Source organism: Hippocampus guttulatus, chromosome 16 (assembly GCF_054856545.1).
Source record: "Hippocampus guttulatus isolate MCC_2025c chromosome 16, RoL_Hgut_1.0, whole genome shotgun sequence".
Classification (NCBI taxonomy): Eukaryota; Metazoa; Chordata; class Actinopteri; order Syngnathiformes; family Syngnathidae; genus Hippocampus; species Hippocampus guttulatus.
The window spans coordinates 12,522,508-12,540,229 of record NC_141276.1 but is presented as its reverse complement, the minus strand read 5'-3'; the positions used below and the strand labels follow the sequence as shown (position 1 = coordinate 12,540,229).

At 42.1% G+C, this 17,722-nt stretch overlaps 2 protein-coding genes across 3 annotated transcripts; one reads left to right on the top strand and one right to left on the bottom strand.

The window, feature by feature from the left end:
- The first annotated feature begins 270 nt into the window (after positions 1-270).
- LOC147193217 (MAPK regulated corepressor interacting protein 2-like) lies at positions 271-5,756 on the top strand. 2 transcript variants are annotated; one of them, XM_086133082.1, is made up of 5 exons: positions 271-717; positions 780-849; positions 1,398-1,570; positions 5,094-5,204; positions 5,405-5,756. In XM_086133082.1, the coding sequence occupies exons 1-5, from the start codon at positions 663-665 to the stop codon at positions 5,473-5,475; spliced, it is 480 nt and encodes a 159-aa protein (XP_085989208.1). In that variant the 5' UTR covers positions 271-662; the 3' UTR covers positions 5,476-5,756. The 2 variants fall into 2 exon arrangements, with proteins under 2 accessions (XP_085989208.1, XP_085989209.1); XM_086133083.1 differs by having other exon boundaries at positions 280-717; positions 1,428-1,570.
- On the bottom strand, positions 4,945-17,148 carry trap1 (TNF receptor-associated protein 1). Its single transcript, XM_086133081.1, has 18 exons — positions 16,937-17,148; positions 16,001-16,171; positions 15,831-15,913; positions 15,257-15,397; positions 14,441-14,512; positions 13,915-14,075; positions 12,657-12,766; positions 12,501-12,574; positions 11,228-11,383; positions 11,030-11,150; positions 10,869-10,938; positions 9,771-9,918; positions 9,507-9,692; positions 8,191-8,329; positions 8,015-8,100; positions 7,785-7,930; positions 7,318-7,390; positions 4,945-6,040 (listed from the first exon to the last, which is right to left on the bottom strand). Exons 1-18 carry the CDS (start codon positions 17,055-17,057, stop codon positions 5,939-5,941), a joined length of 2,160 nt encoding a protein of 719 aa, XP_085989207.1. The 5' UTR covers positions 17,058-17,148; the 3' UTR covers positions 4,945-5,938.
- Between the last annotated feature and the right edge of the window lie 574 nt (positions 17,149-17,722).

Sequence of the window (17,722 nt, the reverse complement as noted above, 5' to 3'; positions counted from 1 at the left end):
CTTCATTGGCCCTATGAAGAAAAAAACAAGGTGGCCCCTAATCCTTTAAGGATTAGGGCCAATGGGCCAATGAAGAAGGTTTTTAGTACATGCCGTTAAAGTTTGAAAATTGACTTCGCAAAAGGGACGCGCAAAGATTCTTGGGAAATGGCCGGCTTCTTCCTTTTTCTTCTTCTGTGGTGTGAGTCGTGACCCGTGATCACTGTGATCTGTTGCCACTGCTGCTATCTTGTGCCTCATCGGTACGTTACACGGTTTTCTGCACGTTCCCTGACTTAAAATTTTTGATAAATTACAGCAACTAAATTGAATAAATGATAAAGCTACGAAAATTAAGCACAACTCCTGCGGCATTCGACTTTTTACGATGGCGTTTTAACGTCGCTTCCCGTTTCGGAGGCACTGTCTCTTTAAGAGGCGCCAGGGGGCGTGAGAAGCACGTGGGCCAGTGGTGTGTTTGACGGCTCGGTCCACTAACTGTTACGAATGCAGCATGCATGACATTGTGGCTCTTTTCGGGACACGTTTTCGACTCAGAAGTGGTGGCATTCTTCTTCGTTTTGTTTTTCACACAACTTTGTCACCCCACGGAGGTTATCCAACAAAAGTGTGAGTCTTGAGTGTTCTCAGCCTGGAGCAAGTAGCCAAGTGTGACTTTTTGCATGATGTACACCATCACCAGAGGTCCAAGTAAACTAGTGACCCAGCGGCGTACAGGTAAGCACAAAAAACCGTCACCGCATTAAAAAAAGAAATATTCATAGTTTGTGGTCTTTTAGGACCCACGCAGCCGCTCGACAACAAAACAAACGACTTCAAGCACAAGCAGATGACCTGGAGTTTCCCCGAGTGAGTGTTGCGTTAAAGGACTTTAGGGAAGAAACAAAAACCACCACAATGTTTTTACTGTGTTTTTGAGGCTATTAATGAGTCACTAACAAGTGGTGTTAGCTAAGGACAAACGTGTGGCAGCTTATTCACGCATCTCACACACACACATACGGCACTGGCAAAAATTAATCGCCTAGTACTGAAATAATGATCAATTTCTACGATTTTGGTGGTCCAGATATACTTGAGTAAAATGGACATTTTTGTTTCATCTTATTGACGACATAACTCCTAAACACAGCGTTAGCAATATAATTTATTGGCAGAAAATCAAAAATGGTCACAATCAGAATACTATTCATGTCCAGTGGGGTTTTTTTTGTCTCCAAATTTTATCCAGCGCTGTACGTGTGTGTGCGCGCGCGCACTGCACAGCCTTTGACACCTTGCCTGTATTGTGTGTGACCTTGTTACAAAGGCAAAGGTGACACATGGTACTCCATTCAGCTGTTGTCAACCAGGTTGCTTTGACTCCCCCCCCCCCCCCCCCCCCCCCCAACCAAAAGGAGACATGCCTCTTTCATTCTCGCCTTCAGTCTCCCCGCACCTAAGATTGTTTTTAACCGCCCCAACGGCAAAAAGTACCACCTGCCCTGCCCGGGCCTGCCCCCGGACCCCCAGCAGGAGGGGGAGTCATCAGCAGCGGCCCACGAGGACAACGTGAAGTTTGTGTACGATGGTAAGGAAGGCAACACGCACACACACTTTCTCGTCTTTCCAGTCGGACCTTGTGACAACAGCTACACGCAAGTAGTGTGTATTTTGTATCAGTACAACCTCGCCTCACTCCAGGGCGACACCCTCACAGCTGCTCCCACTCTGATAGCCGGCACTTTTGTTTTGTGCCATGTATAGTAAGGCGTTTTTAGCCGAAAAAAACCGACCATGTATAGTAAGGCGTTTTTGAAGAAAAAAACGACCATGTATAGTAAGGCGTTTTTAGCCGAAATAAATGACCATATATAGTAAGGCATTTTTTGACGAAAAAAACGACCATGTATAGTAAGGCGTTTTGAGCCGAAAAAAACGACCATGTACAGTAAGGCGTTTTTAGACAAAAAAACGACCATGTACAGGAAGGCATTTTTTGACGAAAAAACCCCCCGACCATGTATAGTAAGGCGTTTTTAGCCGAAAAAAAACCGATCATGTATAGTAAGCCGTTTTTAGCCGAAAAAAACGACCATGTATAGTAAGGCGTTTTTTGACGAAAAAAACGACCATCTATAGTAAGGCGTTTTTAGCCGAAAAAAACGACCATGTATAGTAAGGCGTTTTTAGACGAAAAAAAAAACGACCATGTATAGTAAGGCTTTTTTAGCCGAAAAAAACGACCATGTATAGTAAGGCGTTTTTAGACGAAAAAAACGACCATGTATAGTAAGGCCTTTTTTGACGAATAAAAAGACCATGTATAGTAAGGCTTTTTTTGACGAAAAAAAAGACCATGTATAGTAAGGCTTTTTTTGACGAAAAAAACGACCATGTATAGTAAGGCGTTTTTAGATGAAAAAAACGACCGTGTATAGTAAGACATTTTTTGACGAAAAAACCCCCCGACCATGTATAGTAAGGCTTTTTTAGCCGAAAAAAACGACCATGTATAGGCGTTTTTAGCCGAAAAAAACGACCATGTATAGTGAGGCGTTTTTAGACGAAAAAAAAAACGACCATGTATCGTAAGGCTTTTTTAGCCGAAAAAACCGACCATGTATAGTAAGGCTTTTTTTGACGAAAAAAACGACCATGTATAGTAAGGCTTTTTTTGACGAAAAAAAACGACCATGTGTTGTAAGGCTTTTTTTTGTCTAAAAACGCCTTACTATACATGGTCGTTTTTTTCGGCTAAAAAAGGCCTTACTCTACATGGTCGTTTTTTTCGTCAAAAAAAGCCTTCCTATACATGGTCGTTTTTTTTTTTGTCTAAAAACGCCTTACTATACATGGTCGTTTTTTTCGGCTAAAAACGCCTTACTATACATGGTCGTTTTTTTCGGCTAAAAACGGCTTACTATACATGGTCGTTTTTTTCGTCAAAAAAAGCCTTGCTATATACATGGTCATTTTTTTCGGCTAAAAACGCCTTACTATACATGGTCGTTTTTTTCGGCTAAAAACGCCTTCCTATACATGGTCGTTTTTTTCGGCAAAAAACGCCTTACGATACATGGTCGTTTTTTTCGGCTAAAAAAGCCTTACGATACATGGTCGTTTTTTTTTCGTCAAAAAAGCCTTACTATACATGGTCGTTTTTTTTTCGTCAAAAAAAGCCTTACTATACATGGTCGCTTTTTCCGGCTAAAAAAGCCTTACTATACATGGTCGTTTGTTTCGTCAAAAACGCCTTACTATACATGGTCTTTTTTTCGTCAAAAAACGCCTTACTATACATGGTCGTTTTTTTCGTCAAAAAACGCCTTACTATACATGGTCGTTTTTTTCGTCAAAAAAAGTCTTACGCTACATGCTCGTTTGTTTCGTCAAAAACGCCTTACTATACATGGTCTTTTTTTCGTCAAAAAACGCCTTATACATGGCCGTTTTTTTCGGCTAAAAACGCCTTACTATACATGGTCGTTTTTTTCGGCTAAAAACGCCTTACGATACATGGTCGTTTTTTTCGGCTAAAAACGCCTTTATATACATGGTCGTTTTTTTCGTCAAAAAAAGCCTTACTATACATGGTCGTTTTTTTCGGCTAAAAACGCCTTACTATACATGGTCGTTTTTCTCGTCAAAAAACGCCTTACTACACATGGTCGTTTTTTTTTCCGGCGAAAAACGCCTTACTATACATGGTCGTTTTTTTTCGGCGAAAAAAGCCTTACTATACATGGTCGTTTTTTTCGGCAAAAAAAGCCTTACTCTACATGGTCGTTTGTTTCGTCAAAAACGCCTTACTATACATGGTCTTTTTTTCGTCAAAAAACGCCTTACTATACATGGTCGTTTTTTTCGGCTAAAAACGCCTTACGATACATGGTCGTTTTTTTTGGTCTAAAAACGCCTTACTATACATGGTCGTTTTTTTGGTCTAAAAACGCCTTACAATACATGGTCGTTTTTTTGGTCTAAAAACGCCTTACAATACATGGTCGTTTTTTTCGGGTAAAAACGCCTTACTACATGGTAATTTTTTTCCGGCTAAAAATGCCTTTCTATACATGGTCGTTTTTTTGGTCTAAAAACGCCTTACAATACATGGTCGTTTTTTTTGGGTAAAAACGCCTTACTACATGGTCGTTTTTTTCGTCAAAAAAAGCCTTGCTATATACATGGTCTTTTTTTCGTCAAAAAACGCCTTACTATACATGGTCGTTTTTTTCGTCAAAAAAAGCCTTGCTATATACATGGTCATTTTTTTCGGCTAAAAACACCTTACTACATGGTCATTTTTTTTCGGCTAAAAATGCCTTTCTATACATGGTCGTTTTTTTCGTCTCAAAACGGCTTACTATACATGGTCGTTTGTTTCGGCTAAAACACCTTACTATACAATCAACGCTCATAACTTGCCGGCCGATTTCCCTGATAATTGTTGACAATGTAAGTGAGTGGTTGTCCCACGTTTTGATTTCTGTTGCCCAATGATGCATGTTGTTGGTTGCACATTGATTTCTGACGTTCTTTGTGAGGCAAATTTTAGATCCCAAAATTGTCTTGCGGTCATTATTCTTGCCCATCGACAATGTCCTCAACAAGACCGTCGATATGAGATACCACTCAATTTCTGGTTGGTTGCACATTGATTTTTGACATTGGCGAGTGACGTTGAAAAACAAAACAAAACAAAAATCACATTTTGGTTATCACCCTACCTAATGAGGGCATATTGACCAAGCCCTATCAAGACCTTCAATATGAGGTACGAAAAAATGTGTTTTGTTGTACAACGTATGTGTCAACTGATTTATTGGTGACATTCTTCCGCAATTTTCTGGGATCATACGGGGACAAACTGACTGCGTTTATGCAACAAGTGGTTGACTTTCATTGTTTTGGTAGTGTTTAGGAATACTGCTAGTCCTAATTTAGCGACATCAAAGTCTTGACTTTAGATCAGAATCAGATTTATTGGCCAAGGTATGCAAGAAACGCACAAGGAATTGACTTCATGGTTACAACCCGTTCAGAGGACAGAATGAGAACTCTGTCGCTGTTTATCATCATTGATGAGTTTTGTGATGCAATCCTACATGCAGCCTGGCAGGAGGCAATCCAACAGGAGCAAGGCGACGTCCGGGGGACAGGAGAGGAGGGAAACGCTACGGCGGTCCACTACAAAGACGACACTCCAAGCCCTCACATGGACGGTCAGTATGATCAATTGCTCATGTCTAGGTGGCACCGGACAGAATGACGGTGAAGGTACAGTATATCTTGGGAATGGTAAAACTACTCAATCATTTTACATACACAAATTATAATTGACGAAGACTTGATATTTTTATGACATTTTCTTTTCTTTTTAACTCCATATTCACAATAGTGATTGTTCCTGTCTTCTCCTCAGACTTTGTGCCCATCGATCTGGACGAGTGGTGGGCGCAGCGCTTCCTTGCCAACATAGACAAACTTTCCTGACGTCACCCGGGTGGGGAAGTTTCTGGATCTGGACAAGACGGGTCTGGAGACGGCAGGCCCGAAACGCAGAAAATGCCCATTTTGGAGAGGCTCGCAAACGGACACAAAACGGCAGCCCGGATGCCGGAGCTCAAAGTACAGGCGCTCGCTTTCCCCTCCACTTGAACTGCGGCCATTTTGATTTGGCGTCTTCAGATGTGAAAACGGGAGGATGTCTCTTGTATATGACATGCGTGTAATGTTACTTTTTTGTGTGAAAATGTGACTGTGTTTTCCAAGAAGCTGCCATCTTATTTTGTGTTCCTTCTTCGGTTTGCCATCCTCAACAATGCAATGGGAGGTTAACTCTGAGTTAAAAAACAAACTAACAAAAACAAAAAAGTGCTGATGGAAAAGCTCGAATCTCCCATTTGCATTTCAGAGCCAAAAAAATCTGCAAAAAAATAGTACTTGTCTTTTAATCTCAGTGCTTCTCCAATGCTTTTGTCAGCAGGTCGTTGAGGCGGGAAATCATTGGCCGGGGATCGTCGTTCAAGCCCGCCGTGATCATGGCGTTGTCGTAAATCTGAACAAAAGTCAAGTGAAAGTGGTCAAGTGCGGCGTCGGTTTCACATTTCAGGTCAAATTCAGAGTTCTTAAACTTTTGGAACCTGTAATCTCTGAAATGTTTGGTTCAATGCAGAATTATTATAATAGATTCTTAAACTCCGCATATTCCATGACATTTTCTTGAAAACTTTCCGACCAATCCAGCATTGTTTGCTTTGGATTTGAGGGCCACATTCAGAATTGTTCAACATTTGGGCCACCTTGAAATGTCATACAGTCGAACCTCGAGGGGCATAACGAATCTGAACGTTATAACGGTAGTTAGTTGGAACCATTTCCAATAAAATGGCCGCCAACTACAATGTATAAAATACAGTATGAACATTTATAGATGTAAAACCATGAACATATAATACAGTATAAACATGTCAATTACAAATATGTGTATACAGTCTGAAGAAAACTTTCAGCCAGCAAATGTATATTTAGTTCAAAAGCAAAGTCGCGGCGGCAGTTAGCTTCCGGCGGTTCGGCGTACCGAAGGCATTTTTAATTTTTTTGTGGGAAAGAAATCTGGTTGTTATAATGAAGTTGATGTTATAATGGTGTTTGTTGTAAGCTAAATTGGCAAAAGGAAAATGAACTACTTGAAAACGCTTTGAAATGTGAACGTTATAGGGGTGAAAACATGAATGGGGTACATCTCTTTTTCGTCAATGGACGCTACAGCTTCGTGTTTGCTTTCAAAACTTAGCTTGTAGCAGACGTGTGCACATTTTCAGCATGACGTCTCTGATCCACTGGTGAAAGGACACTTTGATCCTCTCCTCTTTCATCTATAACTGCTTCAGACAAAGTGTATGCAGAAAAGTGGTGAAGATTGCACGACTGTCTGTGTCCTATGTGTTGTGTCGTGTTATTTTTGTTATTTTGACTTCAAAATGGCGCCGCGTGAGTGGCTGCCTTTCCAGCAGCTCCTATATTTTGTTGTTCTACTTCTTCCTTTCATAACTTTGCTGCTGTGAATCGGGAATTTCTCCATTGCGAGACTAATAAAGGTTTTATCATCTTGAAAAGAGGTCAGACTGTGTCAAAATCCCTTTGCAGGTGTATCTGAGACCAGATTTTCTTTGCAATTTGTATACAATTTTGAGTTGTTCTACTTTTCTTTGAGATCTTAAGTTGACTCCCCCCAAATTAAATTTCGAAGCTCTTCTATGCCTGATAAGCAGAGCTTCTCACTAGGTGTGGCGTCTTTGTGCTCAATGTTTAATAATGTTGAAGGCTCATTACCTGTTCAAGTAGCAGTGCGGCCAGTTCATTGTTGGAGTCCTTAAGCGCGTGTAACTTCTTGATCAGATCATGTCTACACCGTAGAAAGACATCACAGTTAACCAATGGCAGGCTGTGGATTTTGTTCCTCTGTCTTGAGTGGGGGGGATCTACGTTGACGAAGCTATGTCTTTATATCACCACTATCATGCCACAATTAAAGAAACCATCAATGCTACAAAAAACAAAACACATCTCAGTGTTGCGGACATCCTCCTGAAGCAGTTCACAACCATCCAAAAGGACAAATTGAAGCTCCTCTGCTCAATTCACCATAAGCGCTTGGCACTCGGATGCCACTAGATGGCGCCAAAGTAACAGTTTCAATGTTAGACAAGAATTTTGGCCTGAGCTCAAAATTAGGGCATTTTTCACAGCAGTCATTTTGATAATACAAAACGTTTTGGTGTGAAGTTCCGCACTCTCACCCTGTGTTGATCTCCAGAGTGGGCTGCAGTATCTGGGCTCTCTCCTCGGCACTGCGAGCCAGCTGCTGCGTACGCAGGAAATGGCGTGCGGCGCCCATTTCCAGTACCGTGATCATGGCGGGGTGCGTGTCCAGGCGAGGAGTAAGCTGAACATAACATTTGTTTGAAAGAGTTCGCTTCCCCGTAAATGACATCAGCCCTTTTTATTTATTCATTTATTTTGCTTTTACCTTGACGTTCGTGACCCGAGGGCCCAGGGCATTCTTCATCCACGCCGTCAGGTCGTCGGCCTGCTCCCGAGTCAGGCGCTCCGATGCTGGCCAAAAGAAAAGGATCTCAGAGAATCAGGGTTGCGGCGGGCACCCGATCAAAAGCAAGATAAATTCAATAATGAAGCGCAGCGCACCCGGTTTGCTGTCCTCAAACTTCTCCTCCTTGTAGTGGTCCACCACAATGTCCGTCTCCACCGAGATTAGCTTCTTCTTGTCAAACTCCCTCAGGTGAAGCAAGGTCAGCTCGTCGAACTGCTCGTAGCAGAACAGCACCTGGGATGGATAAGCACAAAGTAATTACAAATTTGGAAGACCTTCCACAGAAGGTAAAAGCAAGCTCTGCGTGCTTTGTTAACACATTGAGTTTTTACCTCTTTTATTAGTGACACTTTTTTTTTCAAGAAAAACAATTTGGGGTGTCATTGTGTCATCATATTAGCATACACACACACACGCAGTCAAACCTCGGTTTTCGTCCATAATCTGTTCCAGAAGGCTGTTCGAAAACCGAAATTGTTCGAAAACCGGAACCACGCTCTTTAAAAAAAAAAAAAAAAAAAAGTTTACTGTGAACACGTCTGCTCACAATGGAAAGCAACACGAGGAAGGCGAGAGGAGTCAAATGGTGCATTCAAGTGCGCTCAGTTTGTTGTTCGTCATCCGAGGCATGGAAAAACTCGAAATTTTTGGTCAAAAACCGAATTGGTCGAGAACTGAGACGTTCGAAAACCGAGCTTTGACTGTATAGACAAAACAATTTTCGATTCAGACAGCCCTCATCAAGGTATCCGAACATTGCGCCTCTACTATCTGGTGATAGAATAAGTACCGTATTTTCACGACTATAAGGCGCCATTAAAAGTCTTAAATTTTCTCCAAAATGGACAGGACGCCTTATAATGCGGAGCGTCTAGTGTATGCGCCGAGTTCCAAAGCCTGATTGAGAGCACTTCTGGCCGACACGCCATTTATACAGAGAAAAGGCGTACGTGAGTGACGACAGACATGCGGAGGTCCGCCAATGAGTGAAGGGTGGGCGTCTAAGAGGACGCTAAAGGCACGGCCCTAGCAGGTACCAGTCGCGTGAGTACATTGTAAAATGGCAAAATAAAGTACAACCGAATTCAGTTTTGCTTCCGTTGCCTTTTTAAAAACTTGTTTTTAGCCTGTGTCCGTATGTCTTAGCTGCTACCGTATGCTTTAAACTAACATACCTGGTATGTTTTAGCGTGCATTCATGCTACCGTATGCTTCAAGCTAATGTGTTTTTAGCGTGCGTGCATGCATGCCGTATGTTTAAGCTGGCCTATGTTTTACCATGCCTGGCTGTGCCCAATAATACAGTGCGTTTTGTGTATGTGTCAAATACAGAAATAGCACCCGTTACTGAGACTGCGCCCAACAATACGGTGCGCCGAATGGTCGTGAAAATACGATAGTCGCAACTCACCTCCATGTCTTTCTGCTTCATTGCCTCAAAGTAGGGCGAGTGCTCCGCGAGATGGCGGTTGGGTGCGCACAGGTAGTAGATGTTGCGGGTTCCCGCCTTCATGCGGGAGGCGTACTCGGTTAGATTGGTGTGCTGGCCCGCCGGCAGCGCCGACGACTCGTAGCGGAGCAGCTTGGCGATATCCTCCTGCGCAAATGCGGCAGCCGGAATTAGCGCCAGGAGGACACGCTTGGTCATGTGAGCGGGTGACGAAGTCAGAGGCACCTTGACGTCCTGCTCATGGGTGGTGACGATGCCCTCGCGCATGAAGAGGCCGTAGTCCTCGAAGAATTTGTTGTACTTCTCCGGCTCCTTCCTGCTCTGGTCCAGCAGGAAGCGGATCACCCTCTGTTGCAGGACGTCACGGAGCTTCCTGGAAGGGCGCAAGATTAAGGCAAGTGGCAGGAGAGCGCGCATTAGCACAAATGGGGTGGCAAAAGTGTAGGAATTTGGAAGTTGGAAAAATTCGGCAATTTAATAATTGACTCAGTATACAATGACGATATAGTTGGGGAAACTACATTTTAGCACAGGGGTGTCAAATTCATTTTTGTCATGGGACACATTGGAGTCACCGTTTCTCTTGGAGAGCCATTTTGACCTTCAAACCACATGAAGAAGTCAAGAAAAATCATTTCTTCAACGATTGTTGAAGTGACTGTGATGAGGACTTTGGTCAGAAGAAAATGCTTACATGTTATTTTTTTTTACATTGGAGAATTTGAAATTTTAAGATTAGATTTTCATCAATCATGGAAGTTGACATGCTTGATTTTCTTTCGCAGGCCACATAAAATGATGCAAGTGAGCCAGATCTGGCCCCCGGGCCTTGAGTTTGACACCTGTGTTTTAGCACAATACTGACTAACAGTAGATTTTTAGAAAGTACAATTGAAGAGGAGTAATTTTTATGTCCCACAGTGATTTTTATTCTTCCATGAAATTAAGAGGTTGTCCAATAAAAGATTTTTCGCTTGACAAGTGTCCTCTTTACAAAAATACATCTATGAAAATGTCATGCAAGGGTGCAATGATAAATTGACAAATAATTGATTTTCAAATTAATCGATCATTGTTTTGAGAATCAAATAATTATTTAGAGACCTTGTTCAAATAAAAAATGGACAATTTCTCCGAATTTCAATTTGAATGAAATAAAATGCAGACATACTGTACGAATCTTGCCCAACGCAATGACAATACAAACGGGATCAAATCTAAATAAAAGGCAAAATTTGGCTGAGCTTAAGTGATTAGAAAATTCCATTTTCTTTGCCCATGTCCGCGGTGACTCGTTCGATCAGCTCTTCAATGAGGTCGTACCTGATGAGGGCGCTCTCCTGCAGCAGCTCTCTGCTCAGATTGAGCGGGATGTCTTCGCTGTCCACCACACCTAATGCACGGACACGACGTGAAGGTCAAACAAGGATGAGATTCACGCTTCAGATCGGAGGCGCCACAAGCTCCGGGTAGAGGTGACGAACCTCGGAGGAAGCGCAGCCACTTGGGCAGGATGTCGGCGGCTTTGGTCTGGATGAGAACCTTCCTGCTGTAGAGCGCCACGCTGGAGCCCATCTCCCTGCTCACGTCAAACATGGACGGCTTCTGCTCGCAGGAAGATACAGGTTCAAGAAAGTTGGCCAACGAAGTCGTTCGCCTCAGAAGTGAAAACCCTCCATCACCGTTTCAGGGACGTAGAAAATGCTGCGGATGTTGAGTGGGGCGTCGGCGCGGTAGTGCAGCGTGTAGCGCGGCTTGTCATAGGCCTGCGCCACAAAGCGGTAGAACTCCTCGTGCTGCCAGTCGCTGATCTCTTTGGGCTCCATCATCCACAACGCCTGAACACAAGTCAATGGTATTAATGTTTTGATCCCACGGAAGTCAAATTGAGATCTTATTCACCCATTTCCCATCAAAATAAAGATCTTGCAGTCACAAATTAGAATCACATTACAACCTGTTTTCATCCAAACATTCCCCGAAACTGAAAATGTGAGCCGTCAAAGGTTTTTTGGAAGTGCTCTATATAAATACAGTTGTTACATAGAGTTATGTTTTGTACAGTCATGTGATTATTCTGCTTTTATTAATCGATTGTTAAATGATGTAAATTAAAGTCCCCGCAAAAAAAAATAAAAAATCTAATGGGAGGGAAGAGTCAGCCATGTTGAATATGCCGATATACAGTCATACCCCAGTTTTCGACCGTAATCCGTTCCAGAAGCGATTTGTTCGAAATCCGAAACTATTTTATTAGCCCATGATTCAGGGCTAATACACTATGCAGAAATAAGCGTCACTTCCTCATGTATGGAAGCCGAGAGTAGTCGGGTGTCGAATTCGGGTTTGCTCAGTTTGGTCAAAAACCAGTTTTCGGTCATAATCCGAGGTGTAAAAATCTCAAATTTTCTGGTCGAAATCCGATCTGGTCGATAACAAAGACATTCGGAAACTGAGGTTTGACTGTATTTGCCAATATTTAGGAATGAGGGGTTAGCCAGCATAAGATGTCATTTTTTTTGGAAACGTCACAGCTTTAAATGACAATGTATGGTCAAATCTGTCATGCATAAGCTTTGAAATCTAAAAAAAAAACAACACAAAAAAAACTCAAAAACCTGATGATTGTTTTCCAATTAGCATCAAAAATATGTTTCGGGACAGATGACACCACTGCATATTAAAATTTGATTTTGAACAGTGAAATTAAAGCCTTAATTTTGGAAAATTAAATCCCCAGATGCCCTATTAATAAGACCAGGAACTAATTATATAGAATGTATTATTGTTTGTATGTAAGTTTCCCAACACTTAGTTAAATCACAGAATTATAACAATAAGGCAATGTACGGGAAATCAATCAATTCAGCCCAGAATCATTCAAATGGTACCATTTGTATAAAGTTTACCATATCCTCAAGAAACAAAGATGTAGTATGCTAGCTAACTACCCACCTGCAGAGTATTGAGCCGGCGACCGTTGAGGAAAATGGGGAAGCTGACAAAGTTGCTGTACTTGGTCACAACGTCTGGAAGGAGACACAAAAGCTTCTGATTTTGTCCGAGCGAAATGGACGGAGGTAGGGATGAATATCGGAGGGAGGAACGTACCTTTGACTCTGTCCTCGGAGGCAAACTCCTTGCAGTCGTCTTTGAGGTGCAACACAATCTTTGTTCCCTGCTGGACGCCGCTGGCTTCGGCGATCTCAAAGGCGCCCGAGCTAAAGTGCAATGTCAGCAAAACAAATGTCACATTGGTGGTAATGGACTTTCTCTAGGGACCTTGTCATTAAAAACATTTTCAACGACACTGAAGTGCATGTACCGTAAAATCCTCAATGTAATATGCACCCGTGTCTAATACGTCCTCCCAGCCCCCCAAAAATCAGCGTTAAAAAAAGAAAAAATCCCCCTCCGACAAGGAAAATAGGCCACTTTTTTAAAAAAGCGACCATGCGATGCTATGTAAATCAATTTCCAATTAGGAGCATAACAACGCAAAATCAAGTGTATGTGATTGAAACATTATTTTTGATTCCTTTTTTCATATGTTCTCAAAAACACACTCGCCAGTGGCTTTGATAGGTAGTGGCTCCATCAATTTACCTGGCTTAAGCATACTGAGGAAGGCATGCATTGCGCACTATTGCAACACAGGTGGATATGGACCCCAGTGCGCTTGAAGGCTGCTTCAAAATAATCTGAGTGTCTCAAACCAAAGTGGCCCCATCACACAAGCATGAGCCCATCATTCTTTGATGCAAGTTTGAATAAATAGATGCTTTAAGATGATAATAGTCATATCCTTAATGGGACTCTTAACTTAAAGTACGTTTCCTGTAAAAGAGAGTGAGCCCGTTGAATTTAGAGAATACATGCATGTCGTGGCGCATGGTCAGGATGGTACCACCTCTGCCTCAATTCGAATCAGAAAAAACCCTGGTAGGTACTGTGTAGGCACTGGTAAACGTCTAAACAAGGTGAAAATATTTTGCGTCATATTAACACTGATGTATAAACCCAACAATCTGAGATGTTTTGTTTTTTGGGGGGGGGGGTAATTACGCACAGGAATTTACGGTATACAGGTTATAATATGATGAGGTGATTTTAGCCCAGTAAGGCCCGCAATGAAAAAGGCCCAAAAGGCCCATGTGACCCGCAATGAAAATTTGTTGTTTGGTCAGAAAAATGCCTCTAACATCGATAAGAAGTGAACAAAAATTCTACGTTTTGGACAGATCTGTTAAAAATGAAAACAAATCCATCTAGCAAGAGGGAGTAGACAAACTCAATTTGCATTAGTTGGTCACGCCTTCAAAAAAAAATTTTTTTTTTTAAATCTCTCTCTCTCTCTCTCCCCGCTCACCCGTCGGAGGACCACTTGAACCCGGGTGAGCCGGACTCGGCGGCCCGCGAGTAGACGTCCACGCGGTCGGCCACCATGAAGGCCGAGTAGAAGCCGACGCCAAACTGCCCGATTATTGTGCTGCTGGCTTCCGTCCGGTTCTGAAGCGCATCCAAGAAGGCCTACGGAGATCAGGGAGGACGTTTGTTGAGCACATACAGATAAGTAAGGCAAATCTGAACATTTTTCCGCTCTTTTAATCTAAGTCAGCAAAGGACAGAATCTCACAAGTCTCTAAAACATTATCCCGAGTGATTATCGTGCAGTTAGTCATACTTCTCTGGATTTTCATGTGTGTGGAGCACTGTGTTGATCATCTCAACTAAACCACACAACATAAGAGTAGCAAGAACACTTTTCCAATTATTTTTTGTTAAATGTGGCATCTAATGTAAAAAAAAAAAAAAGGTTAAGATGAGAAAAATCGGTATGTGTGCACCTCTCTTAATACATGTACAAGGTATACAAAATGAGTAAGTGCAGCTACCTTGGAACCTGAGCGGGCGATGGTACCCAGGTTTGCAACCAGCTCCTCTTGGTTCATCCCCACTCCCGTGTCCTGTTGAAATTGAAGGCCAGATTTTAGTTACAGTTTCCCTTGGAGGGCCGTTATGACTGAAACCAGACAAAGAAGTCATGAATAACGGTTTATTCACCTATTGTTTAAGTTACTGTAATGAGGGGTTTGGTAACAAGAAAATGCTAATGGTGTCACTCTTATTTATTACAAATGAGAATTTGAGATTTTGGTTGAGATTTTCGCAAGCATCATGAAAGTTGACATCTTTGATTTGCTTTCGCGGGCCACATAAAATGATGTGGCGAGCCAGATCTAGCCCCCGGGCCTTGAGTTTGACACCAGTGACCTACACAATCTATAACACTGGTATGATACTGTGGTGTCCCCAATTAATTGTGAGGCATTTTTATAACTATCCATGGATATGGGGGGACTGAATGACATTTTTTTATCCCCTGTCAGGACGGGATGGTTGGTGAGCTTGAAATTTCAAATATTTTTACCGGGATAGACATGTTTGCAAAGATTTGTGACATTTTGTACAGGTTAAGGCCCCCCAAAAGCCAGGGGCTTTGGTACCACAAAACATTAACTGTTAAATGTATAAACTGAGCATTCTCTCATGTAGGTGTAAAGTATCTGATATTGTGCCAGAAAAAGCAAATACAATTGTGACAACTAAGCAATATTTATGCAACATTTAGGCCTTTCATTACCATATTATTTCTTGCATGTCTCATATGTTAGTGTAACAAAGTTGCCTGAACTACATTGTGCTCACACCTGTATGGTGAAGGTGCCCTTGGCAGCGTCCGTCTGCAGGTGGATCTCCATGGGAGCCGTCTGGCCCCCTGCGGTGATAAGTTTGTGGCGCAGTTTCTCCAGAGCGTCACTGCCGTTGGAGATGAGCTCCCTGATGAACACCTACAAGGGAGAAAAGAGACGAAAGATGGACATTCTGTATGGGTGGGTTGATAATTAGCTAGTGATGTGAAAATGAAGCTTCAAATTTGCTTCATGAACCAGTTGTATTTTTTTGACTTCTCTAAATGGCACTGTTGACTTAAATAAAGGGATTTAAGAAATTGCAAGTCAAGTGTACTTTCAGCCCAATGTTGAAAAGAGAGATTGCGATGAGTCAAAAAACACCACTCATTAATGAAACAAATTCAGCTTTATTTTCCCATCACGATAACTGGCTATTTATGGTATTTCACATTAGATGTTAGCATTTTTAGATGTGTAAAGTGTTTTACAGCATGTGAGGTAATTTTTTTTTTGGGGGGGGGGGGGCTTGTATATATGGCTCAATATCGCGGACAGGGCTATTCGAGGTCATGTTACAAACTTATCTTACCTCCTTCTCTGAATACAGAGACCTGGCGACAATGTCCAGAAGCTTCTTAGTCTCGGCCTGAAATTCATGTTTGGAGAAGGCGCCTGGATAGATCAGAAGCAAGAACATTAAAAAAAAAAAATCCTTTATTAGACCCAAACAATGTATATACTTTGTGCAAGCTCCAGCACCTTGCACAGTCTCTGAATCGCTGATGATGGTGTGCAAGGGCTCCTCCTCGGGCTCCTTCTCAGCCTCCTGTGTGCTGTAGAAAGACTGCTGCTTGAGCCAAGGGAACGCCTGCTGAGGACGCCACAAGCCGGGCCGGCTGCTCCAACTCTGCTGGCGTTCAACCTGTGTGTCTAGCAACCACAAGATGTCCATTTACACAGTAACTAGAAAAAGAGACTTACACCTTATGTATTTAAAACAACTTTAAATGTCCGCTATCTTACTACTAACACACAATTATAAAATGGATGTATGAACGAATTACATCAATGTGGTGGTGAACACAAATAGTGCAGCAACATTTTGACTGAGTATTGTTCTGTTTTATGTCTACAAGTGTTGCTGCACCATTTGTGTTGGAATACAAATCAATGGCGGAGAATTACTGAGGATTAATGTAGCTGCTAAGACTCTAGCTGACCACCACTGGCGTGGTCTAGTTTTTCAGGCTTTGACTCTTTTTACAAATCAACATGGCAAATGCCTCAAAAGACTCAATGATTCCTAAGCCCATCTCTATGAGAAATACTGTTTCACACTTTATTTATATCGAGACATAAAGCAATATCTAAGATGGGAAAAGAATTATTTGGGAGGAAACAGTATTTTCTGATAATTTCGCGTCAGCCAACTAGAAGTATTGCGCATCTATACACATACTGTCAGTATGACTTTGCTACAGCATAAGTGATGGACGACGGCGCATGACGTAACCATTATTTTACGTCACGCAGCACCGCACGAAATGGAAGTTGTAAACTCTACGAGAAGAGTCAAAGAGGCTAACAATTAGAAGTAAATTGACCTCTTCGCAATCTCCGTGTCAATTATGTAAAGGTACGGAAATTACATGCGAGGCTGTGGCTGTTAGCGCGGTAAGGTTAGCACACAATTACCCTGTGTCAAGGAGCGCGAGACACAAGCGGTATATCCTCGTGCGCATGGCGGAACCCTCCGAGTGGTCCTTGCGGACAAAGACGTGATACCGAATCGGGACAAAGTGAGGAAGCGGGACATGGTGACAGTGAAGACACTGGGAAGCAGCTGTCAACCCAGTAACTGGTGCTACTGTCCCACAACACGCTGAACAAACAGCACTCGCTGGTGAAGGACCCCACACCGGGTCCTCATGGCGGAAGATGTCAAACACACTGCCTGTTCACAAATAGTGAAAATTCCAAAAAAAAAAAACAAGAATATGAAATCCTGAATCGCTTTGTTTGTGAGTTACACTTTTTTTTATTGCTGGAGTGACTTATTTGCGCAAATTTCATGCAGCATTTAAAATCGATTATTAACACTGCTATTATATGGTAATTTATCTTCAAGGTCACAGTAGTCAATTGGAAAGGTGGTGATTTTACTCCCCCCCTTCCCTCCCCATGTCATTACATTTACTTTATTAAATGTCTAATCTTCTTAATTCACCTGGGTTAAGGTTTTAAATCGTGGGTTGAAGACTTAGGTTATTCTTTTAAATCTAGTGTGAAAGTGTTAAGTCAAAGTGTGGGTTTGCATGTACTATTCAGCTCTTATTGGGGCTAGGGGGCGCGGGGGATATTCATTAATCAATATTAAAAATAAAAACATAAAAAAGTTGTGCCAGAAAGACACATCAAGAAATGGTCAGATAAATTCTTCGGTCGAAGAAAATTGTCAGACAAAAGAGAAATGACCAAGAG